The sequence below is a fragment of the Rhinolophus sinicus genome, chromosome X (genome assembly GCF_036562045.2).
Source record: "Rhinolophus sinicus isolate RSC01 chromosome X, ASM3656204v1, whole genome shotgun sequence".
In the NCBI taxonomy this organism is placed as follows: domain Eukaryota; kingdom Metazoa; phylum Chordata; class Mammalia; order Chiroptera; family Rhinolophidae; genus Rhinolophus; species Rhinolophus sinicus.
This window is the reverse complement of record NC_133768.1, coordinates 101,303,422-101,330,880: the sequence shown is the minus strand read 5'-3', so window position 1 is coordinate 101,330,880 and position 27,459 is coordinate 101,303,422. Positions and strand designations below refer to the sequence as shown.

Below are 27,459 nucleotides of genomic sequence, written 5' to 3'. Positions count from 1 at the left end.
TAACTCAAGCACTTGGTGACCATGCCACCCTTTATTGAAATGCTGCTCAGATGATGATACCTTGGTTGGTTTCTGAGTTTTCTCTTGGTTGTATGGTAGCCCTAAGCCATTAGATAGTTACATTTCAGAGTTGTTTTTATTTTAGGCTTCTGTGCTCGTTTTTAGCTCTTTAGTGAAGGGTCTTCAGCGATAAGGGTCAGAACCTAGCATGATAATATAATATGAACTTTTGATAAAGCATGCTATAGGAGCATAATGAATGCCTACGTATAAACTTTGCTCCTACATTTCTATCTCAGGGTGGGAAGAGCAGAGAACTTCAGGGAGTGAAAAAGGATTGAGTCAAAAGGTGCATACACTGAAGAAAAATTACAAAATTGAGGGTGTTTTCACATACTATGATAATTTTGACGAATGACATAGTGTCTTTGGGAAGTTTTTTTTTATAGCAGGAGCGGTGCTTTCAGCATTGAAATGAAAAGAAAGTTAACTAGTTTTTTGTATTATACTTGTTGGATGGAACTGTGCATCTGATTAGCTTGAACTATTTCTTTTGTTTTAGGTTTTGAAAATATTCACCGACTTCCTATCATTTATGGTTCTGTTCAACTTTATCATTCCTGTATCCATGTACGTCACAGTAGAAATGCAGAAGTTCTTGGGCTCCTTTTTCATTTCATGGGATAAGGACTTTTATGATGAAGATATTAATGAAGGAGCCCTGGTTAACACATCAGACCTTAATGAAGAACTTGGTCAGGTTAGAACTTATTTTTACTTAAAATAATTCAACAGAGTTAAAATATGTTTTCTTGCAATCTGGAATACCAATGTATGTGACCATTTCATGTTTGGAAATGTGATTTCAAAGAAAATTCCTTTATACAGACAGGCAATGAAGCCGAGCAGTGTTTTCATAGCTATAGTATCAGTTATTTTGCTGGCATTTTGGAGAAAGATCCGAATTTATCTGTTAAGTTTAAATAGTACAGCAATTCTTTTTTTTTTTTTTTTTTTTTTTTTTTTTTTTTTTTTTTTTTTTATTAAATTTATTGAGGTGACAGTTGTTAGTAAAATTACATAGATTTCAGGTGTACAATTCTGTATTACATCATCTATAAATCCCGTTGTGTGTTCATCACCCAGAGTCAGTTCTCCTTCCATCACCATATATTCGATCCCCCTTACCCACATCTCCCACCCCCCACCCCCCACCCCCCTTACCCTCTGGCAACATGTGGTATATAAACCAAAACAACAAAAGAACAAGACAAACAAATGAGAAACAGCAATTCTTTTTAAAACTTGCCTGGTGATGTTAGATTATGAGTTACTGCTTTGGAACAAGAATCATGTGATCTTCATCACCAACTATAACCATTTAGGGATAGAACACGGGGTAGTAAATAAAGCTATACTATAAATGCATTTGGTTCCGTAAACTAGATTGACCAGATATGTCCTATTGACATTTTCTTAGTACATTTCTGATCAGATGGAATAGAGACCTAGAAAGCAGTTGTTTATTCCAGTTCAAAACTTTAAATGAATGGAAAATGTGAGGGCATGCACTCCTCAAAATGCTTTTTGCTTCATATACGAGTACCAATGTAGCCCGGCCGTGACCTAGTTTCTAACCCAGGTGCATTTGTTTTCTAATACAATGTAGTCCAGCTGTCATTCTTTTTTTTTCCCCCCCTAATCCTCCATCTTGAATGTCCGTGAGCAATACAGCTGTAATTCTTCAAATGATGTCTTAGGTGCTTTTCTTATCGGTATTGAGAACATTTTTCCCTTTGTCTGAATTTACTATGTGTCATGGAGTGATCCTCAGAAGCCGAAGGAATTTGGGCGGGACTTGCATTTGATTCTCATGATATTTAGAACGTCAGGGATGTGGAAATGCCATTTCTATGACTGGGAAATGCAAATTCAGGTCATGGAACTGTGTGGCTGGAACAGGGCCTCACACTTTTTTTAAATGGTGCTAGTTTGCATCTGCACCTCAAAACTCTTCCTGAATTTAGTCCCCCTCCACCCCCGCTGTATTTCTGTTCTTTATGCAGCATTTACTTAAAGCAAAGTACCCTAATGATAACTACACCCACAAGGGTGAAAGGACTCCCCAGGTACCATTTTGTTGAAACCTTACTTCTGGGCTCCGGGATCCCAGGCCATGGAATCTGCATCCCACAGTGATACTGAGTCACTAAGGATGCAACAAGAAATGAATGAATGGATGCTTTTCCCTTAGGTATTGCTCCCAGAAGATTCTTTTATAGGCAACTTCAGCTGCAACAGCTGACCTTAGCCTTTTTAAACCAGAAGCTTTCATCCAGGGACAGAGCTATATGCATCGAACTACCCTAATCCCAGTGAAAGGCGTTAATTCACAGCATTTTTGCATGAAAAACAAAAATTAAGTTACAGGCCGCCTCTGGTGAGCTTTTCCCTGACAGCTAAGATTTTGTTGACTAAATCTACCTTTTTTTTAAATATTTTTTTTATTGGGGAAGCGGAACAGGACTTTATTGGGGAACAGTGTGTACTTTCAGTTCTTTTTTCCAAGTCAAGTTGTTGTCCTTTCAGTCTTAGTTGTGAAGGGCGCAGCTCAGCTCCAGGTCCAGTTGCCTTGCTAGTTGCAGGGGACGCTGCCCACCATCCCTTGCGGGAGTCAAGGAATCGAACTGGCAACCTTGTGGTTGAGAGCCTGTGCTCCAACCAACTGAGCCATCTGTGAGGTAGCTCAGCTCAAGGTGCCGTGTTCAATCTTAGTTGCAGGGGATGCAGCCCACCATCCCTTGCGGGACTCGAGGAGTTGAACTGGCAACCTTGTGGTTGAGAGCCCACTGGCCCATGTGGGAATTGAACCGGCAGCCTTCGGAGTTAGGAGCATGGAGCTCTACCCACCCGAGCCACTGGGCTGGCCCTAAATCTACCTATTTTAAATCTAGTGCCTGGCTCTTTGGATTAACCTACTCAAGGAGGAGCACAGCCCTCCAGGCTACTGCAAATAAAACACCATCACTCCAAATGTGATGCCTAATGCTCACCAGAGCCGGGTGGGACACCCAGGCCAGGTCCAGCAGCTGAGACTCGGAGCTCTTTCTCTCCTATCTCCACCTCAGCAGAGTTCGTTATGGGAATGTAATCTTGATCCTATCATTTAGACTGTATTCACACTGCAGAAAGTAAAGTGGAGCTTTGGGTAATGATCTGGTAAATTTGTTCAGTGAAAAGAAACTACAGTTTTCATTTCATCCGCTATTTCTTTCTCCCACCAAAACCTTCTTTTCTGGGTTTGATTGTCTTTTGGTCAAATCACTAAGTTAATAGCCAGACCACCACCTCAATTTATACAGTGAAAAAACAACTTGCCATTATCATCAGCTTATAGGTGTAGAAGCTACCCGAACGAAAACGCAAAGAAGTGTTGAAATCGTTTCTTAGGCCATTTAGCTTTCAATGGAATGGTACACACAAAATGAAGTATAACTAGTTTCCTCTTTGATGAAACTAGATAGGGCTTTTTATGTTACTGAAAGCAGTGTCCAGTAGTTCTCATCAACATCATTGCAAACACTTGCGTAAGCTCTTTAAAAATGACCTACATTGGTATTTTTAAAAATAGGAAGATGCGTTTAGGACAGTGTTTGACTTGAGAAACAAAGAGAAACAGACTGCTCACTCAGTTCAGTCAGAAAAGAGTGGGGTCTTTCACAGTCAGACATCGGTATTTTGGACAACCAAATGGTTTCAACCCATCTTGAAAAAACGGTCGGGGTACCCTTCTTCTTCCTGTCCCCTCCCAGTCTGACAGCTGTGCTTCATGCTGTGTCTGAGTCCGTACGTGCTCTGATTCCAACAGTTCAATCCAGTGGTTATGTATTGAACTTGTGTGTATGTAGGATATGTTGTTGGTATTGAGGTTTTGAAAGTAAACAAGAAACCCTTGGGTTGCTCACCATTTAGTGGGGGAAACACGCACAGCACACCTAACGATAGCAACGTGATGGTAATCAGAAGAATTAGGACACGTGGAATGATGGAGCGAGTCCAGCACTGGGTCATTTTGCTTAAGTCAACAGCAGTGACGATCAACATCTGTCACACCTTAGAGTTTACAAGCATATTTATTGTTGAGCTTTATTTTGTATTCTTTACAGCCATGTGCAGCAGGTTTGGTTATTTAAGGTTAATATTTAAAGTTCAGAGAGATGAAGAGGTATTTCCAAGGTCACAAAGTTAGTAGGTGCTGGAGCCAAGACTCCATTCCAAGTGTTCCATTAGGTTGAATGATATGAACATGTTTGAGCAATTGTGACCTGTGAAATAGGCAATTTCATGTGTTCCACCTTTAGTTTAGGGTTCTTTCTACCTTGGAACACCTATCTTCCTTTGGGTTTTCCACCCATAAAGTGGGGGGTTTGAGCCTGTTGATAGAGAGGGGCCTTTTTAGCTGGTTCAGACTCACACTACAGAGGAAGAGGCTGTGGAGAGAGTGGAGAGAGACAAGCCGCAGCCTGTCACTCTTTTTCCCTCTCTCTCTCCCTTCATGAGAATACGCACTTTTTAGTAACAGCCGATCCTCCCCTCCCCCTTTCCTGACATAGGGCACATGTTAGAGCGGTGGTTCTATGTGAGTTAATGCTGCTGGTACAATCCTGGGACCAGCAGCATTAAGTCACATGAACCAGCGCTGCCCCAAAGCTACTGAATTAGAAACTCGGGGCGGGTAGAGTCCATTGGTCTGAGTTTCAGCAGACCCTCCAAGTGAGTGGGATGCTTGCTATAGTTTGATGATTGCTGTATTAGTGTACAGTTTGTTGGCCTATAACTGTGAGACTAATTGTATGCAAATCCGTACTGTACAACCTTTAGATATAGGCAAACAATTGCACTTTGTATTTGTAAAACCACCGCCTTTGACAAGTACAGGAGGCACAACAACCCAGCACAACCTTCAGGGGGAAATAAAGGTTAATAATTTTGATCAGAAAAAAAAGCCCCAAAGACCTTCATTTTAACTGGAAAAATGTAACAAAGGAATAATGCCACTTGGATTAAAGAGAATTCAAACTTGGCTGGTTACGAGGGGAAAAAAGGGAAGATTGGAATGCTATATTTATACCAGTGCTGCTACCATGAAAAGCTTTGAAAAATAATTAGAAAGCAACTGCTGCTGGAGTTCATCTCTTTCTCCCTTACATAATAAAAACCTTAATCTTGTGCTTAGGCTTGTTCCTGTCAGCCCATAATTTTAACTAGTTAAGCATAAATTGCCAAAAAGGAGCATAAAATTGTGGGTTTCCAAATGCCAGATGTTATAAATAGAAGAGATAAAAACTGAGATAAAATGGAAATGCTCAAAATGGCTTATTTTACATGGAAAATTTACTTCAGAGCTTATTTTTTCCATTATTTATGAAAATATGCTTATATTATACTTTAACCTATCATTATAAAACACTGCTTTTTTAATTTGGAAACTTTTGTGAGGAGTGTCTGAAAATATACATAGTATGTGAAACGGAATTTCAATTATATTTCTGATCATTATTGACTTACTGTGTCTACTAATTAACTGTTAACATTATTATTTCCCCTGTCCCATCTATTTTTTGTAACTCTTACACACATTATAGGACACAATACATTTTACTTCAATCCAGTATATTTATATAAAGTTTTACTTTTCAAAGAAAAGTTTTATACCCCAGTTAATTTAAGATCCTATCAGATATTTGTGTGTGTGTGTGTGTGTGTGTGTGTGTGTGTGTAGTAAATGGTCAGTATAGTCTTGTTTCCCACTTGGAAAATTGACTTCTCTTATGTAACTTCTTTACATCAAAACAGGTAGGTGTTAAATTGAAGGGCACTTAGTTTGATACAAACAGCCACATTTTTCCTTCCTATTAATCTTCTATATTTGAGTAGGTCTACCTTAGATAAGTGATCCTGTTTCAGTGTCTTTAAAAATATTCATTCATTTCTATTCATTTGACAATATTGCTTCTGTAATTACTTGACATTTGACAAGAAGTCTTAGAAAAGATGATTTTCTGTGGGTATGAAAATTGCTCTGCCTTCCACCCAACTAAATATGCATTTGTTTGTGTCCTTGTTTTTAGGTGGATTATGTATTTACAGATAAAACTGGAACACTCACTGAAAACAGCATGGAATTCATTGAATGCTGCATAGATGGGTATAAATATAAAGGTGTAACTCAGGAGACTGATGGACTCTCTCAAACTGATGGACCTTTAACATATCTTGACAAAGCAGATAAGGTGGCATTTTCTTCATTACCATTTTACCTTGAGAAATCAGTCATTGAGTGTGTTAACCCTGCATTGTGGAAATGAGGAATCTGGGCCTATCTTTCATGTCACCTTTCTTGTTTTCCTAACAGCTCTGCAACTGGTAAACAAGTAGAATTTTAAAATAGAGGGAGTTATAGGAAATTACATTTGGGTAAAACTTTCACTTCCCCGTCTGTGTGGTCGTAATTTTTCATGCTTTGGCTTTAAAAATAGGAGCTGCTCCATAAAAGAAAAAAGAAAAATAGGAGCTGCTCCGAGAATGATGTCTATTCAAGTCCCAGGAGTGTCTAGGCATTAAATGAACCAGAGTCTCCCTGCGCCTGAGCTGTTACCAGATTGTGAATTAGATACTGAATGAACTCTTTTAGGCCTTGAAGAAGTCACTGTTTTGGTATTAGGTGGCGCTACACTGACACGAATGACTCAACACAGCCCCTAGGGCATGTTAGCTGAGAACCAGGAATGCTGTTAGGTACTGGGAAGATAGATAGCTCATTTGAATATTAAGAATTTGTAAATTTCTAACTCAATTTGCTGGAAGTAATAACTTCCTCTCACATTAACTCACTAGTTTACCTCGTGATCACAATGAAAATAATATTTTTCTGTTACTTTTCAACAGAATCGAGAAGAGCTCTTTCTGCGTGCCTTGTGTTTATGTCATACTGTAGAAATTAAAATAAATGACGCTGTTGATGGTGCTACAGAATCAGCTGACTTAACCTATGTATCCTCTTCACCAGATGAAATAGCTTTGGTGAAAGGAGCTAAAAAGTAAGCATTTATGTTATTCTAGATGAATAAGTTCTAGAGAACGGCTGTACAAATTCATACCAAAGTTAACAATACAGTATTTTAGCACTTCAAAATTTGTTAAGAGGATAGATCTCATGTTAAGTGTTCTTACCACAAACAACAAAAAAAGAAAGAGACACAAGGAAACTTTGAGAGGTGTCGGATATGTCTCTTACCTTGATAGTATAGTGGTGATGGGATCACAGCTGTTTGCATGTGTCCAAACTGATGAAATTGCACACAGTAAATATTTGCAGTTCTGTGTATATCATTTATACCTCAGTGAAGCTGTTTCTAAAACCCTGAGATAAGTTGTAGAGAAACATAATAACAGTTTTGAAGAGGGGGAAAAAAATTAAGCACTTCTTGTACTTGTTCTGAGAAAGTGAAATCATGGAATAGGAGCTATTGTTTTTCTCTGTTTGCTTCAATAACCTTATCTTGTAAATATCCTTATTTAATAAAAAGCCAGACACCTTTATCTGAAAGTTTGTGAAAAATTCACAAACCCTAATCAATTAAGATCAAAAAGAAAATAGCAATGCATAGATATAACTTACATTACTATGTATGCATACCAGCCAGAAGTCTTAAGTGTTCGTGTTATATTTTACAAATCATAACTGTGGCCACTTTTTGTACAACACGTTATTTCTGAAGTGCTCCCTGCAGTTTTGACGTCATTTGGTAACTGATAGTCCCATTTTAACCATGAGGCCCAAGATGATTAAGTGACTGAAAGGTCACCCAGTATGTTAGCAACAGAATTGGAATTACAGATTGTATCTTCCTTGATTACATTTGTGACTGGGCTTTGACTTGCTCTATGTTATCATCTCAGACAGTAAAGGGAAGTACAGTTGTAGATTGAGATCATATGAAAAAGAAGAAATCAATAAACAAGTACAAGTAACCGCAGTGTGATGGAAATTAATCCTTCTTTAGAAACATACAAAGGTCTTTTTTGTTTGTTTGTTTGTTTTTGACAGGTATGGGTTCACATTTTTAGGAATTCAGAATGGCCATATGAGAGTGGAGAACCAAAGAAAAGAAATAGAAGAGTAAGTAACACTGTGTGATTGTGACGTCTTAACCCCACAGTCAACCTTAATTGAATTTATTATAGTAAGTGCAGCAAAGGAAACTGATCGCGTCTATAAATGCAAGACTCTGTTCTCCCACTTCAGAGTTTTATATAAATGTAGTCGGGGGAAGAGAAAGATGTTTTTCACAAAATGGCAGAAACTGAGATTTGAAGTCGAAATGCTTCCAATTTGGTTCACATATGGGTCCAGTAGCCTGAATGAGAGTCTGCCTGGACTTTCTTTCTGAAATAAAGATGCCATTTCAGGTCTCCAGCACATGGTACAAGAAAAATCAGCGAACATGCATGAAACCTTCTGTGCAGAATCCAACCAATCACTTTGGCATTTCAAGCCCAGCCAACAATGGCAGCTGTGGTGTCAGAAGCTTTGTCTTGTTGTAGATGCTCAGGTTTGAGTCTCGTAGCAATTACTCTGATTCTCCCCCCACTCACACTTTTTTTTCTTTTGCTACAGAGACCCCAATGAACTAAGCCAGCTTGGCTTAATAGCAGATTTGAATTGGGCTCTGTGATTAATTTGAATTCCTTCATCTGAGCTTGAAATGTAATTATCCGACTTACATTCTGGCCCCCAGCATCTCATGAGACTCAGCTCAGAAACCTGTAACACATGTCGATGCACTTGGGGCATGTGCATCTTTGAGGAGGGCTGCACAGAAGCCAGAGGAAGGCTCTTTGGCCTGACTCACAGCAGTGCCCGCATCTTGGCCAATACCAAATGAGATGCTTCATGTAGAGATGTCGTACACACGTGCATTCCAAACCAGTGACCTCCTCACTGCCATCAAAAGGAAGCTTTGTAGTGAATACTTTGTAGGTCAAATGCTTTCATCCAAGTTGTTTATTTTCAAGAAAATATTCCCTCACATTTTTTTCTAACAACTCATTTGTACCCTTCTGCATTCTTTCATTCGATTAACATAGCTCAGCCATCCACACACAAATCTGAACATGTCATTCCACTGTTTAAACCCTTCAATGGAGTCCTGTTGCTCGTAGGATAAAACCCAAAATCTCTGAAATGTCCCACAGTGTTCTCATTTCCCAGTCCCTGCTTACCTCTCGTGCTGTTCCCCTGTCAGCTAGATTTCAAGCCTTAGTGAACCACTTTACATCCCCCCACGGTCCCAGTGCTGTCACGCTCCGGTACCCTTGCACATGCTCTTGCTCGACTCAGACTGCCATGCTACCCTTTCTTCATCATATCATTCCTGGAGAACACAGCTCAGGTACAGCCATTTCCAGGAAGTTTCCTTTGATTGTTTTCCTTCTGTGTCCCACAGCTCCTCTGTGGGTTCCCTTATGACGGTGTTTGGCAGATTGGGAAGTAGTCATCTCGTACTCTCTGACTCCCTTATCACATGGGAAACCCCTTGTGGGAAGGGACTCGGGCAGATTCGTGTCTATTTTCCAGCACCTAGCACTGTGCCTGACACATAGTAGGCGCTCATAGGTGATTAACATAATTGGCAGGGTGGGAGTATTTCTAGACCCCTTAGATATATATGGCTTGGCGGGACATCTCTTTGCCCTCCATCCCTATGTAGTCACTGTCTCCTTCCTATTTTAAGTAATATAATGAGAGGATATATAGTAATATAATGAGAACATTAGGTAATGAGATACCCCTTAACCAGCACTGGTGTCCTCCATGCTCTAAGTGCAGAGAAATTCCAAATACACAATGGAAATGACCAGTTGTGCACATAACCGGCAACCCTTACCCAAAGCGGAGAGTTCTGTTCACTTAAGATGTTTAAATGTCTTACGATGTTTCTCTTGTGTTTTATTTTTCCCCATGTGGTCTAGATATTTTACTTCTTTCATTTTTCTTGTCATAAAGGTATGAGCTTCTTCACACCTTAAACTTTGATTCTGTCCGTCGTCGTATGAGTGTCATTGTGAAGACTCCAGCAGGTATGCATTTGAAAAACTTGACTTCTCTTTTTCCATTCATAGCTTTATATGTTAATCAACAATTTCAAGAAATAAAACATTTCATGTAGCAGTATATGGTTACCTAAAGTCGTGCAAAGCAGTAGCTTTTGTCTATGCCGTAATGTATTTCTGTAAGCACAGAGAAATACTGCCAAGTGGCAGAACCCCTGGTATGACAGTGTACGCATTTTCTTGGAAACTGGACTCTACTCCTTAGTCCTGATTGTCCAAACAGAAACTAAAAAGGTGACTTCTATAGTTCAGGGTACTGAATGATCACCGATAATGTCTACATGCAGCAGCCCTTACAACCTGGGGGTTGCGATTTCTAGCCGCAGAGTCCTCAAGTGTAGAGATTGCTGGTTATCGCTCCCTGGCTGTCCTCATTCCGCACTGCGGTACATTCCCTGGAAGCCGGTGAGCTGGGCTAACTCTGGGCCCACCTGCTGGGAAAGGGCATTTGGATTTTACTCCAGCACTGACCTCTTTGTGTGACAGAGTAAAGAAGCTTGCCCTTTGCAGGGCAACCAGTACCATCATCCCAGGGACCTCCCGCCCCCCACCTCGTGTCTTTAGGAGGAGCCCTGGTGGTTGGGGTGCCTTCTACTCGGATGCAGCAAGACCCATGGGGAGAACTCCTGCTTTATTTGCAGGCTCTCAGAAGCATGTGTCTGTCTGTCTCCAGGTGGTTTTTCAAAAATATCCTTCATTTATTTCCTAGTAATTCACTTTTTAGTATTAAATCTCTTCCAAATTCCTTAATGTGAGAGTGGGAAGATACAGACAGACCCTTAACGGAACATATCCCACTTCATAGAGTGGGGTGTGATTGCAAAGTCATGAAAATGATTTCATTATATGAATGTGGAATTTGCTTTGTGACTTCTAACTACACTGGATGTGTGAAGAGAAAATGAAAAAAAACCACACTTGACATTGGAAATACTTGCTGTTTTTACCTGTGCACATGCACATATGCAGTCTACTGCAAATGGTGAGTTGTCTGGGGAAGTGGCCTTGACCTCAGAACTACACTTTTTTTAGCTTGTTGGACTCAGCACTTTGCCTTGTAAGGACGAAGAGTCTTTCTTAATGCTCAGCTGTCATTACTTTCCTGGGTGCATGGACTGATGGAAAGCTGTACTTGTACAACCATTCGCCAAAGCTATTCTCAAGTTTCTGGGAAAAACTGTTTTAAAAATTAACTTGTATAGTTTACTCAAAATGATTTGATTTTGTTTGTGCTTGAGTTTGGTCCTTGACGTCTATAGATGCCACCTGTGCACTTTAGACCATGGTTGACGACATTTTCAAAGCGACTTCAGATGCATTTTCTTGACACAAGTCTAGTCTTTTGTGAGTCACTGGAAGGAAGTCTGTGTTAACGGAGGTGCATGTTGTAAACCCAGAGTTATTAGTTGTGTCCGTATTGATCTTAAGAGGTAGTGAATGTTGTCCTGACACAGTCAAGGTCAAGGTGTCTCATTCCGTTTGGGTGAGCCTTGCAAGGCAGGCTCAGGATACACAATGGCGGGGTGTGGAGGCCACCTTAATAGTTACCTGTTACTAAAATCCCAGGACAAGTCTTGAAATTCTAAATCGAGTGCTTTGGTTCTTTATTTTAGGAGACATACTTCTTTTTTGTAAAGGAGCGGACTCAGCAGTTTTCCCCAGGGTGCAAAACCATGAAATTGCACCAGTTAAAGTCCATGTGGAACAAAATGCAATGGTGAGCCTACACCCTCCCCGTGAAAATCAGAGAAATGCTGGAGGTGACTGTGTTTATGGGATTGCTATTAAAATGACTTTTAAGTGAATTTTAGCTTATTTTTGTGGTCTATTTTTATATTTGAGAATTTACTAATATCATTTTCCTTATTTTAATACAGCACATTATCCTACAGCAAATTTCTCTTCAGGGTTTGCAGCCTTAAAGACTTTTCAAGAATCTTTGTTTTATGTTGTTTTGTTTGCTTTTTTATCCCAAGAGCTATTATTTTGTTTTTGTAAAGCTAATTGAATGTTACCTTTTTAGTTATAATGTGTTCTTTTTTTTAACTCAGAATGCGTCAGATTTCTCTTTTGTGTGGTAAAGCAAGAGTATTTAAATAGAGTGTGGTGTTTTTTTTCAATTAGTAGTTGGATAACTAGAGATATCCTTCTTTGCTTCTAGGATGGGTATCGGACACTGTGTATAGCCTTCAAAGAAATCGCTCCAGGCGATTATGAAAGAATTGACAGACAGCTCCTAGAGGCAAAAATGGCCTTACAAGACAGAGAAGAAAAAATGGACAAAGTGTTTGATGACATTGAGACAAACATGAATTTAATTGGAGCCACCGCGGTGGAAGACAAGTAACTAGCAAATGATATTCTTGTTATTTTAATGACCAGTCATTTAGGGTGGTCTCTGTTGGGATTGTTGGGATTGATAATTTATTGTCAAGTTTTACAATCTTCGATTTCGCTTTGTCCGCACACCAGATTCGCAAGTGTTTGTGGGAATGATTGTTAAGTATTTGTGACTTAGAAGAATGAATCTGTCATCTCTAAGGTCTTTTGAATATTTATTAAGCCATCCATTTATTTATGCAGTTTTTTATGAAATAGTTGTACTCCGTGTAGGGAACACTGTGCTGGGGGTATCATTTGATCTGATGCTTGGTAGAATGGGTATGACTTTGACAGAGATGAGCAGAAAGGAAATCCCAGGTAGAGTAAAGAACACGAGAGCTCATTCTAACCTGGTTTACCAGACTGGAGCTTGTATTTGCATACTTTAAAATGACTTGCTTTAAGTATATAGGCTGAGCTCTGCCGGGCATCATTGTAGGGCTCCAGCATTGATCTGCCTGGAAGTTTTAGACTCTTAATATTTCAGGAGGTTTTTAGAAATTATAAATACAAATTGTCAGCCTTTGCCAAACAAAAAGTTATAAACATTCAGCCGCACTGGAAGTTACTGAAATTCTAATGGAATTCATTTAGTCTCGTTTCATTTTTATTCTCTTGCCAAAATGATCTCAAAGAAAGTGTCATCCTTCTTTTATCCTTGCCTTTCAGAATTATGCTTAAATTCTCTTTCTGGGTGGTTGGCTTTCCTATTTTTAAAGCTCCTCAGAAATGGAATTCTAGTACTAACTTCCCTCCATATCTCATTAGACTGTCTTTGGCCCTGTCTGTTTTGAATCATGGTAAGTATTTATATAATGAGATGTAAGATATAATGAAATATGCTAAAGTGACAATGAATAAGAATGATCGCTGAGTTCCTGAACATTTTAGCTTAAGAGCAATGAGTCTTAATTCTGCCATTGGATCTCAGTTATGTTGAGAGATGTCATGGATTTTTCCAAACCTCATTGTTTGACATTCACTTTAATAAGTAAAACTATGCCAGAGAGGACACTCTTAGAAAGAGTAAAGGATATATAAGAAAAGCAACTGTGGTAACATGTCAGGACTCGGGAATGGCTGTGAATTATAAAAATACTCTCTTTACCAGGCCTTCTTGCAGAATCTGTCAAGAATTTTCGAGGCTAACGAGATTCCCTTTACGTTCCCAGGCTACAAGATCAAGCAGCTGAGACCATCGAAGCTCTGCATGCAGCAGGTCTGAAAGTCTGGGTACTTACTGGAGACAAGATGGAGACAGCCAAATCCACCTGCTATGCCTGCCGCCTTTTCCAAACCAGCACCGAGCTCCTGGAACTGACCACAAAAACTGTCGAAGATGGTGAAAGGAAAGAAGATCGATTGCATGAATTGTTGATCGAATATCGTAAGAAGTTGCTGCATGAATTTCCTAAAAATAGTAGAAGCCTTAAAAAGTAAGAAAATGCTTCAACATCTTATATTTAGACATGGGTTCAGATATAAATCATAGCTGCTTTTGCAGAAGGCTGCATTTTCTATTTATCATTCTTTGTTTGCAGATGTTTTATCCTTACAAATTAAAACCTTCCCTGAGGCTGTGGCTAATGGCCCCGTTGAGAATATTTGGCACTTTACACTGCTCCTTTAATTTAAAAGAAAACCCTGCACTTCTCAGGGTTTAGAAAACTAGTTCAGTTTCTCAGTGTTTAGGGTCTGGGTATTTGGCATTGCTATTCTGGCCTGGTCCGTGTTAAGGAAAAAATACTCCTTTTCACGGTCTCTTAAATTAGATGTAATAAAAGCAGCCTCTGTAATAGTTTCCTGGCATTTTGAGATCCTGGAGCCATTTTCTGTGTGGATTTTCATGCCCCAGAACTAACTCCAGAGGGAACCAAATACTTGTTAACATGGACATTTTGACTCTGCTTTTTCAACTTACTGCTTAGGAAGAACTTGTGGAACCTGAGGGTCTCAAGGAAAGCCACTGACATATTAATTCAGTGATGTATTTTTCTGTACTTAACCATTGACCAGGACTTAACCTTGTCTAAAGCAATGACTGGAATTTACCTTTGCCATAAACAAATCGATTTCCTCTCTAGAAATGCCACAGGATGTACCTGCACTAAATTCAAAGACCCCTACGTAATAGTGCTTTCCATTTCTTGAGCACATGTTTGTTCCAGGAATAATGTTAAGCACTTTATATAATTATTCTCATTTAATCTCCATGACGACCCAGTAAGGCAATCTTATCTTCTTCATTTTACAGATAGGGAAACTGAGGCTCAGAGAGATGAAGTGACTCCTTCAAGGTTACACAGCTAATCAAGGGGTGAAGCGGTTCTATCCAATTCCTGAGCCCGTGCTCTATTGTTAACAACTATGCTGTCTCTGCGTCCTCATCTGTACTGTTTAAACCGATTTTAAAGCTGAGTAGCCCACATTCATGAGGCTATGGCCAATTCTAAAACAGCTGTTGTTCTACTGGTACTTGGGTACCAGTGAGAATAAACAGGTTTTTATTAATTGTCTATGATAAGTGTTTCCTTCCTTTAGCCAAATGGCACTTACAAAGGCACTCCAAATTACATCCATTTTACTTGTCCATTTCTTAGTATGCTTGGGCTGCCATAACAAAATACCTTAGACTGGGTGGCTTAAGCAGTAGAAAGTAATTTCCCACGTTTCTGGAAGACAGAAGTCTGGGATCGGGGTGCTAGCATGATTGAGTTCTGATGTGGTCCCTCTTTCTAGCTTGCAGACAGCCTCCTTCTCACTGTGTCCTCACATGGCAGAGAGAGGAAGCTCTGTGTCCCTTCCTCCACTTATAAGGGCCCCGATCCCATCATGAGGGCCCCACCCTCATGACCTCATCTAACTCTAATCACCTCCCAAATGCCCCATCTCCAGATACCACCACACTAGGGGTTAAAGCTTCAACATGGGACTGCAGGTGGAGGGGGGCACAATTCAGCAGTTCTGGGCCAGTTTTGTAAAAGCAGGGATTATGGCACACTTAACTCATCAGCTCACAGCATCCCCTGCTCCCAGCTCATCTGTCAGAGCTGGGTACAGTCTTACCCCAGGTGACATAGGTGTCAGACCCAGAATCCCCTTTGCCAGCTTCGGCTGCTTTGTCCCTTCCACTTAAGACCAGCCTCCAAGCCTTATCCATGTCCCCAGTTTCACTAGTGCTCCACATCCCACTGGGAGCAGCTCATGCCTCAAATCCTTGAAGCCTGTCTGCTGCACAAGTGGGCCTGAAGTGGAAAGTACTACCCACATCACAGCCCTGCTTGGAAATTTTTAGTGGTTCTCCATCACCCACAAAATCCAATCACACCAAAGGCCTCAAGTGGCCATTTCAGCTTGCTTTCCTAGTGCACCAGAAGAGGCATTCCCTCCCCTACCACTTTCGGCCCTGTCTTTCAAGTTCTGCTTCAGATACGACACCTCACAAAGAGCCCACTCTTCTTCCTGTATGTATTTGTGGTCCGGATCACTGGATATTGACTATTTAATGTCTTCCTTGGTTGGGTATATTCTATTCTGTATGCTTCTGTTGCCACAAGGAGATTTTCTATTATCAAGAGAAAGATGAGGTAATACTCTTTCCATTCTTCTGTGTGGCCTACTTATAGTTGATGTTTACAAATATTGCTTCATTGATTGTTGAGCCACCGTTTCCTGCACATTAAGCCCGCTCTGTAGTAGGGGAGCAAAAAAGAACACATGATGATAACTTTTTTTTTATTATTGGGGAAGGGGAACAGGACTTTATTGGGGAACAGTGTGTACTTCCAGGCCTTTTTTTCCAAGTCAAGTTGTTGTCCTTTCAGTCTTAGTTGTGAAGGGTGCTGTTCAGCTTCAAGTTGTTGTCCTTTCAGTCTTAGGTGTGGAGGGCACAGCTCAGCTCCAGGTCCAGTTGCCGTTGCTAGTTGCAGGGGGCACAGCCCACCATCCCTTGCGGGAGTCGAACTGGCAACCTTGTGGTTGAGAGGACGTGCTCCAACCAACTGAGCCATCCGGGAGCTCAGCGGCAGCTCAGCTCAAGGTGCCGTGTTCAATCTTAGTTGCAGGGGGCACTGCCCACCATCCCTTGCGGGACTCGAGGAGTTGAACTGGCAACCTTGTGGTTTGAGAGCCCACTGGCCCATGTGGGAATTGAACCGGCAGCCTTTGGCATTAGGAGCTTGGAGCTCTAACCGCCTGAGCTACCGGGCCGGCCCGATAACTCTTTAATTAGTGAAAAAATGCTCATAAAATTATGAAGCAAAACATGGATAAGTACAAAATGTGATGGTGGTAGCAGTCTACATCAAAGAAATAGGGAGTAAAGGTGTGATGAGGCATATTAGGCTCTCACTACTCAAAGTTTGGTCCAGAGAACAGCAGCTCCATTATTACCAACGCTTGTTAGAAATGTAAAATCTCATGTGTGCCCCACCCCAAACCTACTGAATCAGAACTTGTACTTTAACGAGATTCCTGTAAACATTAAACTTTGAGAAGCATCAAATTAGACAAATGAATCTATAATGGTGAGATCCTGCTGTGTCTAATACTTCACTGCAGTGGTTCAAAAATGGCACCCAAGATTCCCGGAGCTGAAATTGACTAGTCACTGTTTCTTTCTTCATCGCAAAAAAAAAAAAAAAAAATGACATGTTAATTGATGAAATTTTCTCAGTTGTAAGTTTTCCTCCATATGTTTTTCTTAAAAACTTGGCATTGGTTACACTTGTCTTCCCTGGCACCAAATACCTCTTCGTCCTGGCTATGCATGAGCATCACCTACAGAGCTTTTAAAAGCATACTTATAGGGGTGGACGGGTGGCTCAGTTGGTTGGAGCACGTCCTCTCAAACACAAGGTTGCCGGTTGGACTCCTTGAATCCCGCAAGGGATGGTGGGCTCCGCCTCCTACAACTAAGATTGAACATGGCACCTTGAGCTGAGTTGCCGCTGAGCTCCCGGATGGCTCAGTTGGTTGGAGCGTGTCCTCTCAACCACAAGGTTGCTGGTTCGACTCCTGCAAGGGATGGTGGGCAGCGCCCCCTGCAACTAGCAATGGCAACTGGACCTGGAGCTGAGCTGCGCCCTCCACAACTAAGACTGAAAGGACAACAACTTGACTTGGAAAAGTCCTGGAAGTACACACTGTTCTCCAATAAAGTCCTGTTCCCCTTCCCCAATAAAATCTTTTTTTAAAAAAAAAAAAACATACTTCTATATAGCAGCCCTGCCCAAGGTACTCCGATTTAATTTGTCTGGGGATAGACTTCAGGCATGGGCAATTTTTTAAAGCTGCCCAGATGATTCTAATGGGAAGCTATGGTTGAGAACCACGAATCTAGTATTAAATGATACTTAAGGAACATACATCATTATTATATGGTGTTATTTAATGAACACCATATCTGTTAAGTACTCCATCTTATTTGAGAAGCCAGGCCTACTGATGGTTTTTATCATTCAGGCAAAGATATTAAGAAAAGGTCTTCTGGGATCTGTCTACTCCAAAGCCATTGTGTCTTTTCCTTGTATTGTTAAGGAGTTTTTAGATTGACTGATGACTTGTCTTTCTATCAGAATTTGACTGATCTGTAATTTCCAAAATTGTCCTTCAGTTCCTTACACAGAGACTGGTTGCTAAATGTCCATTATTTTTGTACCTTCTGGAACGTCATGTCAACTGTATGGGCAGCTTGAGTCTCAAAGATGCGATGAAAAGTCTCTGTTATGCCATTATTAGAGACAGTGGCTTCTTTAGAATTTACAGGTGCAGGAACCAAATTGATGATGGCTCTTATGTGAGACCCTCTTCTTTGTAGTTTAAAAGAAGTCAGGTTCCTCAATAGAAATGTACAGTAGATTCCAATATAGCATTGTTTTTCTTTTTCAGAGCATGGACAGAGCATCAGGAGTATGGATTAATCATCGATGGCTCCACACTGTCCCTCATATTAAATTCTACTCAAGACTCTGGTTCTAACAGTTACAAAAGCATTTTCCTACAGATTTGTATGAAGTGCACTGCAGTACTGTGCTGCCGGATGGCACCCTTACAGAAAGCACAGGTAACTGGGTGTTACCACGTTTCCCCGAAAATAAGACCAGGTCTTACTTAATTTTTGCTCCAAAAAATGCATTAGGGCTTATGTGTTCAGGGGATGTCTTATTTTTTCATGTACAACAATCTACATTTATTCAAATACAGTCCAGTCATCTTCTGGAACATCGTCATAACGTACTAAATGCGTGCGTCTGGCTGACCATCTTAACTGGGGCTTATTTTCAGGGAAGCACGGTAGTTAGTGTTTCATTCTGGGGACTTCTGTATACACATGTGCAGATGTTCACTTTTCGTTGATTTCTTCTTCAAAGAGCCGTTATCTTATTACGTCTTCCCTGGCTTCGTCCTCTTTGTGATCAAAGGCAGGAGTCTTCCCACCAATTTCCATTAAACCTGCGCTTCCCTTTGCTGTTCCCCTCAAGCTGACTGTCCAGTTCCTCGCCTTCCAAACTTCTCTAACGAATGTTTGGTGCCTGCTGCCTCCATTCCGTCGCTGCTGCCTCCCCGCTACATTAGCCCTATGCATTCGTTCTTCTCATTCTGTTGGGTCACCTGGAGGAGAGCAATGACCTTGGTGAATCCATCGTCCTGTCTTCCATTCTCCTCCTCACTTCCCCGCTGCAGTTCACACTCAGTCATTTCCTCCTTACAACTCTCCTCACTTGGTTTCTATGATGGTCGGCAGTTCTGACTTCCCCCCTCCCCACTTGGCAATCTAGTGTCTTTCTATTTTGTTTCATCCTCTGTCTTCTCCCTAATTATCAGTTTTCTCTGAGGCTGAGTCTTCCCTCTGCTTTTCACTTACCGCCTATCTCTAGATAAGGACATCCGCTTCTGTGACTCCTATTGACTTTTCCTTTCCGTGAAGTCTCATATTTCTAGTTGTCTGCTAGACAGCTCCATATGGATTCCCCACTGTCAACATTAATTTCCAGTGTTCAAAACACATCTTAACAATTTTCTCCTTCAGGCCACTTTACGTCCTAATTATTTCTGTTACCGGCGCCATTTTTGTTCTGCTGTCTAAATATCCAAACTACCCTGCTCTTTCCTTCACCACTGCCTCACACATGCACTTGCGCGCGCGTGCAGACACACAGCCTATCGTAATTAATATCGGGCATTGTCTCTGTCCACTGTCTTACCCTCAGTCCCCACCACAGTTAGATGCGCCTCTTTTTTCCTCCACCTTTCTTTCACCCTGACCCTGCTCTGTTCCCTCACTCCATATATATATATATATATCTATACACACACACACACACACACACACACACATACATATAATCACCATGTTTTGTTGATTCTGCCTTTTGTCATAGCTCTCATTTTGGTGCCATCTTTTAAAACCTCTTACCTCCAGCCTAGTCCAAGCTCTTATGACTTTATACACAGACTATTTGATTTAGTCTCCTTGCTTTCACAATTCCCCCTCCAATCTCTTGACCCATACTCCCAAATTAATCTTGCAAAAACACTGCTCTCCTCACACATTCTTGCTCAGATACTTTCGGGAGTTTCCTAGTCCCTCAGGATGCAGGGCAGATGACAGCACGGCCCTCAGAGCTCACCCTGCTGGCCCTCAATATGTCTCTGCATATTTTGTGTCACTCTGACTCCCACGTCCAGTGCGAATTGTTCCCGCTTTGTGTCCCATCCACATGCCATGCACATGCCAGCTTCCAAAGCTTTTCTCCTACCATTTCCTCACCTGGAATTCTCTCTCGGTTCCGCTTGGCCTGACAAACATTTTACTCACAGTAAAAATCAGCTCAAGGGCCACGTACCATAAGCTGTCTTTCCCACCTCCTTCAGCCCACATCGATCTGCCTCACCTTTCCTTGTACTCACTGGGCCCAAGGAGCTTTAGCGGCTCAGTTACCCAGTTTTCCACTTCTGTACGCACTGTGGAGTATTCTTTATACGTGTTAGTCTTGCTTCTGCACGTACTGCAGCTGCTTGCTCTAGAGCCAGAAGATGACTGTCTTTGGCTTCTCCGTTACACACACCACACCCCCTGCCTCACACGTGTGTGTGCACATGCATATAAACACACACACACACACACAAGCCATCCTAACCCGGGGCATTGCCTCTGTCCGCTTTCTTCTCACCCTCAGTCCCCACCACAGCCAGGGGCTCTTCTTTTTTTTCTTCAACCTTCAGAGCCCTGGTTAGCCCCAGCTGGGGAAGCACATCCTGCCAGAACCGTATCCATAGAAATCGGTCCCTTTTGTCAGAGGCAGTGTCCCTTTGTTTCCCCCTGCATTCATTGCCTGTTGCTCAAATTGTTCCCTGAGTTTTGACTCCTCCATCACCCGGGCTGATACCGGAATGCCTGACCCCATGTGGCTGCTCCCACCCAGAATATGCAGCCCCCCTGTGGTTCCGTCCTGGCTCTGTTTTATTTCTCTCACTGTAGTCACTCTTTCTGGCCTATCACCTACTCATCTGTCATGGCCTGATAGGTGATTTTCAAGTCACTTCTCCAATCCAAATCTTTGTGGCTCGACTGTACTTCTCTGGTTGCTTACTGAATGGTTCTTCTTGGGTGTGTCACTGTCACCTCAACTCAGCCTTCCCTAGAGCCCAACTGTTTTCCTGGTCTTTTTCTACATCTGTTACTGAGCTCACTGTACTTCCAGGCTTCTAGCTTCAAACCCTTGAAATCTCTGTTGACTTCCTCTGTGCTTTACCCTTCCACGTGGTGTCAGTCACTAAATTCTGTCCGTTTTCTAGTACATCGTCTTTTCTTTCCATTACCTTCCAGATCTAGGCCTTTAACAGCTCATTGCACTCCACCTGTCACTAGCCACCTAACTTCTCTCTTTGCCTGCAGTCTTGCTTTTTCTTCCCATTCCTCCTGTACCCTGCTGCCACTTTTCAGAATACCACACTCCCTGTTAATCTGGCCCCAGGTGGAACCTGACCATTCTCCCTATATGAAAATTCATTGATCTGTTCGAGCCGGATCTATTTTCTGAGCACATGCTGTACTTTCCTGGCTTGTATGCCTTAGAACATGCCATTTTCTTTCTCTGCAATGCTCCTCCAACTCCCTTTTCCCCATCCATGCAAATCTTACCAATCTCTTATGATTTGGATCAAATCACTTCTACTTCCGTAAAATCACTCCTGACCACTCTTGCCTGTAATTCCCTCCTCCTCGACGTCATAGGCCTTCTTATGTGTACAGCTTAGATGACAGTGTCATATATCCCCTTGCATGGATTATTGCATGTTATTATCTTGTATTGTTAATCTGATTTGCTAATCTAATTGCTAATGTTCTGGTATCAATTCCCTATCTCTGCTACTTCATCATATTCTTAAAGTGTGAGACCATGCCTTACGTCTTTATTGGTATTCACACATTGAATTACATGCAGTCATAGTTGATCAATAAATAGCTTTTGGTAAATTGATTTCTTTTTCATGAAGCTATCCTAGCAATCAAAGAGAAGTTCTTAATCCGGGTGACCTGGGGCTCATTAAAAAACTCCATGTTTCTCTATCTAAATCTTTCATTATTGTATAGTCCACGACCATAGATCCTTTTATCGTTCCACAAGGACAAGCTTTAATCTTTTTATGCTTTTCATGCAGAAGCTATCACCCTTGATCGTTTCATTGCCTTCCCTAGACCTTTCCTGGCTGCAATTTTTCTTCCTTAACATGCATATCATTACTGCACATGGTGTATCAGGAGCAGTTAGTTTAACCAGTATTGCAGCCCATCAAAAACAAATTTAGTTTGGGTTCTTTAATTTTTGTCTTTGACTCACAGATGATTTGTTGCAGTCTTAACAAAGTTGTTTAAAAGAACCCAGATGAGAGAAGGAATTAGAGGAAAGCTGGCATTTCACAGTAACATCATTTTTGCGTTAAATGGGATTGGATATTGGGTTTTTTGGTATGCTATTTAGTACTAAGTAAGTCCTGACCGAATTTTGTTTAAAGACTGGGGGGTAGTTTAGCCTCGTATAAATTATTTGTACTCACTTCAGTTATGTTTACAGTGGATTGTATTTATGTGAACTGGTGAAAGCAATTGTGAGAACAGAATTTTTGCAAGACATTATTTAGCTACTGAATTATATATAAGCTTTTTAAAATTATTTTTCATCTTCAAAATAAAAATGTATTCAGTCCGTAACAAGAACATTGAATTTGCACATTCGAGCACAAGGTCACACTTAAAAATAGCGGAGCACATCAGTAATAAAAAAAAAATCTAAGATACAAGTGTTACGTCCCACCCACCAGGAAGATTAAGGAAGGGGATGAGACCACTCTTTATATTCTGCTTCAAATGCCTCGAAAAGGTCCCAGAGATTCCAGGGAGCATCTGCTTTATATATAAGCTTTTTAGAAGTTGCTAGGTTCCAAGGGGTTTTGAGGGTTGATACATAAAGCAGTCAGCTAATACACAGGGTGGGAGGACAGCTGCTTACCCAATACACTTCCCACAAGTAACTCCACCAGAAGATTGATTTTACTCAGTACCTACCATGAACACAGCATTGGGCTGTACTGTGCCACTGACACCTTGAAGAAACACTCCAGGAACAGTGACAGGTTTTTCTGCATATCTCAGATCTCTTTCTGCAAATCACACCGTCTTTAAGATCACCCCTTTTAAAATGCAGCTACCTATAGGAGAGATGAAATCACATTGTGCGGTGGGAGAAGTTGAGTTGGCAGCTAGATGAGTACAAGAATTTAACATTAGATAAGTCCCTGGGAATAAAGGTTGGCGTGCACCAAGCAGGAGTGAGGGTGTCAGCAGGGAGGAGAGAGGGAGAGGTTAACAAAAGCATTGTTCTCACTTCCCCCTTTTGTTCTAGTAGCCCTATGCATGGTACCCCAAATCAGCTTTCTGATCTCCACTGTCACACATTCAGCACCTGATCTGAAAGAACACATGAAACAACGACAAAAGAGGGAAATGTGTTGACCTCTAATATAGGTTGGAGGCAAGAGTATTTGACAGTTCATACATTCACAGAACCAGAAACAAGTAGGCGCTGGTGTTAACATTTTGAGAAGCTGTGTTCTCCTGCCTCTGAGAATTGGAGACTGTTGTACATACTCGTATATGCACAAAGTACCTTTCTGTTTGCAAGGCCTCCATTTACAAGTGTGAATGAGGCATCTATCCCTAAAAAAAATTTTGCTCCAAAAGACGTATGAGAGCTGATGGTCCGGCTAGGTCTTATTTTCGGGGAAACACGGTAGTACAATCTCACATTCTGCTCTGACCTTTTTTGTACCTCTTTTTGTATTTAATGTTTAGATCGTCAGAATGGTGAAGAATTTAAAAGGCAGTCCAATAACACTGTCGATAGGCGACGGCGCCAATGATGTCAGTATGATCTTGGAATCCCATGTGGGAATAGGTAAGAAACAGCTCATGAGATGGCCGCTGTCAGGTATCAGTATTGCTTTTAGGTTGAGTGGTCTTATGTTCTAGAGAGATTGTTTTGCTTGTTCACCCTGAATTCGAATTTGCGACTGATAATTGTTCATTGAAGGTCCTCGTCTGATTATGCAACGTGTCCCTCCCCAAGTCCTACCCCTGGTGGGAATGCAGCAGCACAAAGTTAGAGGATCTTTTGAAATGAGCCAAGTAAAGTGATTTCTTCAACCTACTGGCAGCGCCGTTGATCATTTAGCTCTCGCTTTGACAGCATGCATGAAATTTGATTGATTTTCCGCTCCGGGCCAGATCGTCTGCTTACATTGCTGCACTGTATCTTTTGGGATTCTTGATTGTTTGGTACTAAGAAATGATCATTGCTTGATTGGTTTTCCACATGGCGATATTTATGGGTGGTTGAATTTATATGTTGGCAAGGCAACAACAGCTTTTCTACAACCTGCTTTTTTCCCCATCAGGCTGCTGGTAGGCAGCAATCCTAACACCCCAGCAAGGTTTTGGGGTGGGGTTTGTTTTGTTTTTGGAAGGGGAGAGATAATGGAATCGGTATCTTGGAAATTATTCTACCGTAGTGTGGATTCCCAAATTCTTGCCACTTGGAAGTGACCCTATGTAGTGTGGACCCCTCAGTTCTACTCACTGGTTATCCAGTGTGGAAATGGCCTAAAGCTGCTTGAGCTTATGGAAACCTGGGCTACAACTCACTTTCACTCAGTGAAGACTTCACCATCCCAGTGTCACTTTTCAGTTTGGAGCTCCTGGACCACAAACCCCAGGTCTCTGAGTTGCTTTAATATTGCACCTAGTCTAATGCCTTACACAAGTGAGCACGTACGAAGTGGCTTTCAGATAATTTTCAGATGTAATTTCTTCCAAGATAATTTTTGCCTTATAATGATTAAAGTAATTATTTTATTTCATTGTATATTGTGTCATAAATAGGTGATTACCAATTAAACTTAGTTTTATTATTTATTGGTAAGTCTCACTGTCATTGCCAAAGAAAGCACTTTTGGGTTTAAAACAAGCTAAGCTAACTGTACAGTTGAACTATAACATGTATGCAAGCTGAAAATACGAAAATAAATCAAGGGGTTGCTTATTCTATAAAATATCCTATAGAGATTTTCTTTTTTTAGGTATTAAAGGCAAGGAAGGTCGCCAAGCAGCCAGGAATAGCGATTATTCTGTTCCAAAGTTTAAACATTTAAAGAAACTGCTATTGGCTCATGGCCATCTCTACTATATGAGAATAGCACACCTTGTACAGTATTTCTTCTATAAGGTATGTGATAAAATATTTGCAATTTAACTTATGACGATTCAATCCAGCATGGGCTCAGCTTGGTCATGGTACTGTTCCTTCTTTTTCCATGTTCCTTTGTTGTCTTCAGACTGAAATTTGTGGTCCACAAAACAAAAAACCTATTTACAGAATCAGAAACCAGAAATTCCTTTTAATGCAAGAGATTTGAGAGGAAATTTTAAGTCAGCTTTTCTAAAGTGTAGTTTAAATACAATAAAAATGTACCCATTAAAAGTGTACAGGTCTATTTTGACAAATGTATACATTCATGTAACCACTGCCCCAGTCAAAACTAGAACATTTTTATCATTCCAGAAAGTTCCTAGATTCTCCTTCCGTCAGTCTCCTCCACCCCTGCTCCAAACAGTGACTAACCTGATGTATATTAGTATATATAATACTCTATACAATATCGAGTAATACATAGCATATAACATACATCAGATGTAATTTACAAACTTAGATATAAATATACTATACAAATTTAGGTGTAATTTATGCAATATACACATTAGATATTCCTGTTTTAGAACTAAATAGAATCACATGCACTCTTTTGTGCCCGGCCTATTTCACTTAGGAATGTTTTTGAGCTTCATCCATGTTGTATCATCTATCAATCGTTGGTTCCCTTTTTATCCTGAACAGTATTCTAAACTACTCTTTTTTAGTAGAATTCTCTTTTCAAATGAAATGACAACAGACAAAGCAGATAAAGTAGGATTGCGTGGACGAAAGGTGATGGGGCCAGAACTGTGTACTTGCTCAACCTCCCCGGCCTACCCAGAGGTTCCTAAGAACACAATTTAGAATCCATACATAGAATTCAAGCCACTCATTTTATGCACAGTGGACCTGGCATACGTGAAGGTGAAGTAACTGGTCTAAAGTATGCAAATCATTTTCAGCCACCATACCCAGACATTGATCTCCTGTCCTGTGTTCTGTTCAGTATAGTTTTTAAAAGTGTTTTCCACTTTTCATTCTGAAATAATTTCTGGCTTTAAAGAAGTGGCAGAATTAGTGAGGTGATTCTCATATGCTCTTTGCTGACTGAACACCGTAGATAACCCACAGCACAGTTCTCAGGGTTAGTAAATTGGTATTAATTGATACAGTATTAACTAGTGTACATTACTAGATTGGAATTTTGCCAGTAGTCCTGCTGATAGTTTAATGTATTGGGATGACCACGGTTAGTAAAATTACATACATTTCAGGTGTGCAATTCTGTATTACATCATCTGTATATCACGTTTTGTGTTCACCACCCAGAGTCAGTTCTCCTTCCATCACCATATATTTTCATCCCGATTTTGTGGTCCATTTCATGCTCACACTTGCATTTAGCTGTCATATCTCCTTAGTTTTTGAATAGTACTGGCCAATTAGTTTGTAGAATGTCCCTCAATCTGGGTTTATTTAATGGTTGCTTATCATTAGATTCAGATTATGCATTTTAGGCACAAATACCACAGAAGCAATATTGTAACCTGCTCAGGGCATTATATCAGGAGGCACGTGTTATTAATATGCCTCATTCACAATAATGTTTGATAACTTGATTCAAATGGTGTTTTGGGTGTCTCAAGACCCCTCAACTTAGCTCTGAGTAATTTCATTTCAAAAGAGCATTGTGGGGTATCGGGTTACCTCAGTTGGTTAGAGCGTGGTGCTGATAACACCAAGGTTGCCAGTTCGATCCCCACATGGGCCACTGTGAGCTGCACCCTCCTAAAAAGAAAAAAAGAAAAGAGCATTCTGCTACTAAAACAGATATTTCATTCTGAGTTAAAATCCATTATTATCATTATTTTTCTATTACTCAAATCATCATAAATATTTTACTGTGATAAGAACACTTGACATGAGCTCTACCCACTTAGCAGGTTTTTTATTGTACGACACGGTACTGTTAACTGTAGTCACACTGTCGTACAGCAGATCTCTAGAACTTTCTCGACTTGCATAATTAAAACTGTACACCCACTGAATAGCGACTTCCCATTTCCTCCTCCTCCCATCCCCAACCGTTTTGGAAGACTTCTTTATTTTCTAGGACCACATGATGTTCTAAGCTCATGTTACGTTTTTC

At 40.8% G+C, this 27,459-nt stretch overlaps 1 protein-coding gene across 11 annotated transcripts in view; it reads left to right on the top strand.

Moving 5' to 3' along the window:
• ATP11C (ATPase phospholipid transporting 11C (ATP11C blood group)) overlaps positions 1–27,459 on the top strand; it is a 165,885-nt gene that overhangs the window by 102,431 nt on the left and 35,995 nt on the right. For all 11 annotated transcript variants that reach the window (XR_012493555.1, XM_019750470.2, XM_019750469.2 and 8 more), the window contains 11 exons: positions 563–760; positions 6,132–6,293; positions 6,949–7,100; positions 8,111–8,182; positions 10,070–10,143; positions 11,790–11,893; positions 12,338–12,519; positions 13,731–13,994; positions 18,448–18,622; positions 23,915–24,017; positions 25,198–25,343. Coding sequence is in view for 10 of the 11 variants with exons in the window: in XM_019750470.2 (XP_019606029.2) it covers positions 563–760; positions 6,132–6,293; positions 6,949–7,100; positions 8,111–8,182; positions 10,070–10,143; positions 11,790–11,893; positions 12,338–12,519; positions 13,731–13,994; positions 18,448–18,622; positions 23,915–24,017; positions 25,198–25,343 (1,632 nt within the window). In the remaining variant the exon portion in view is untranslated. The remainder of the gene's footprint in view (positions 1–562; positions 761–6,131; positions 6,294–6,948; positions 7,101–8,110; positions 8,183–10,069; positions 10,144–11,789; positions 11,894–12,337; positions 12,520–13,730; positions 13,995–18,447; positions 18,623–23,914; positions 24,018–25,197; positions 25,344–27,459) is intronic.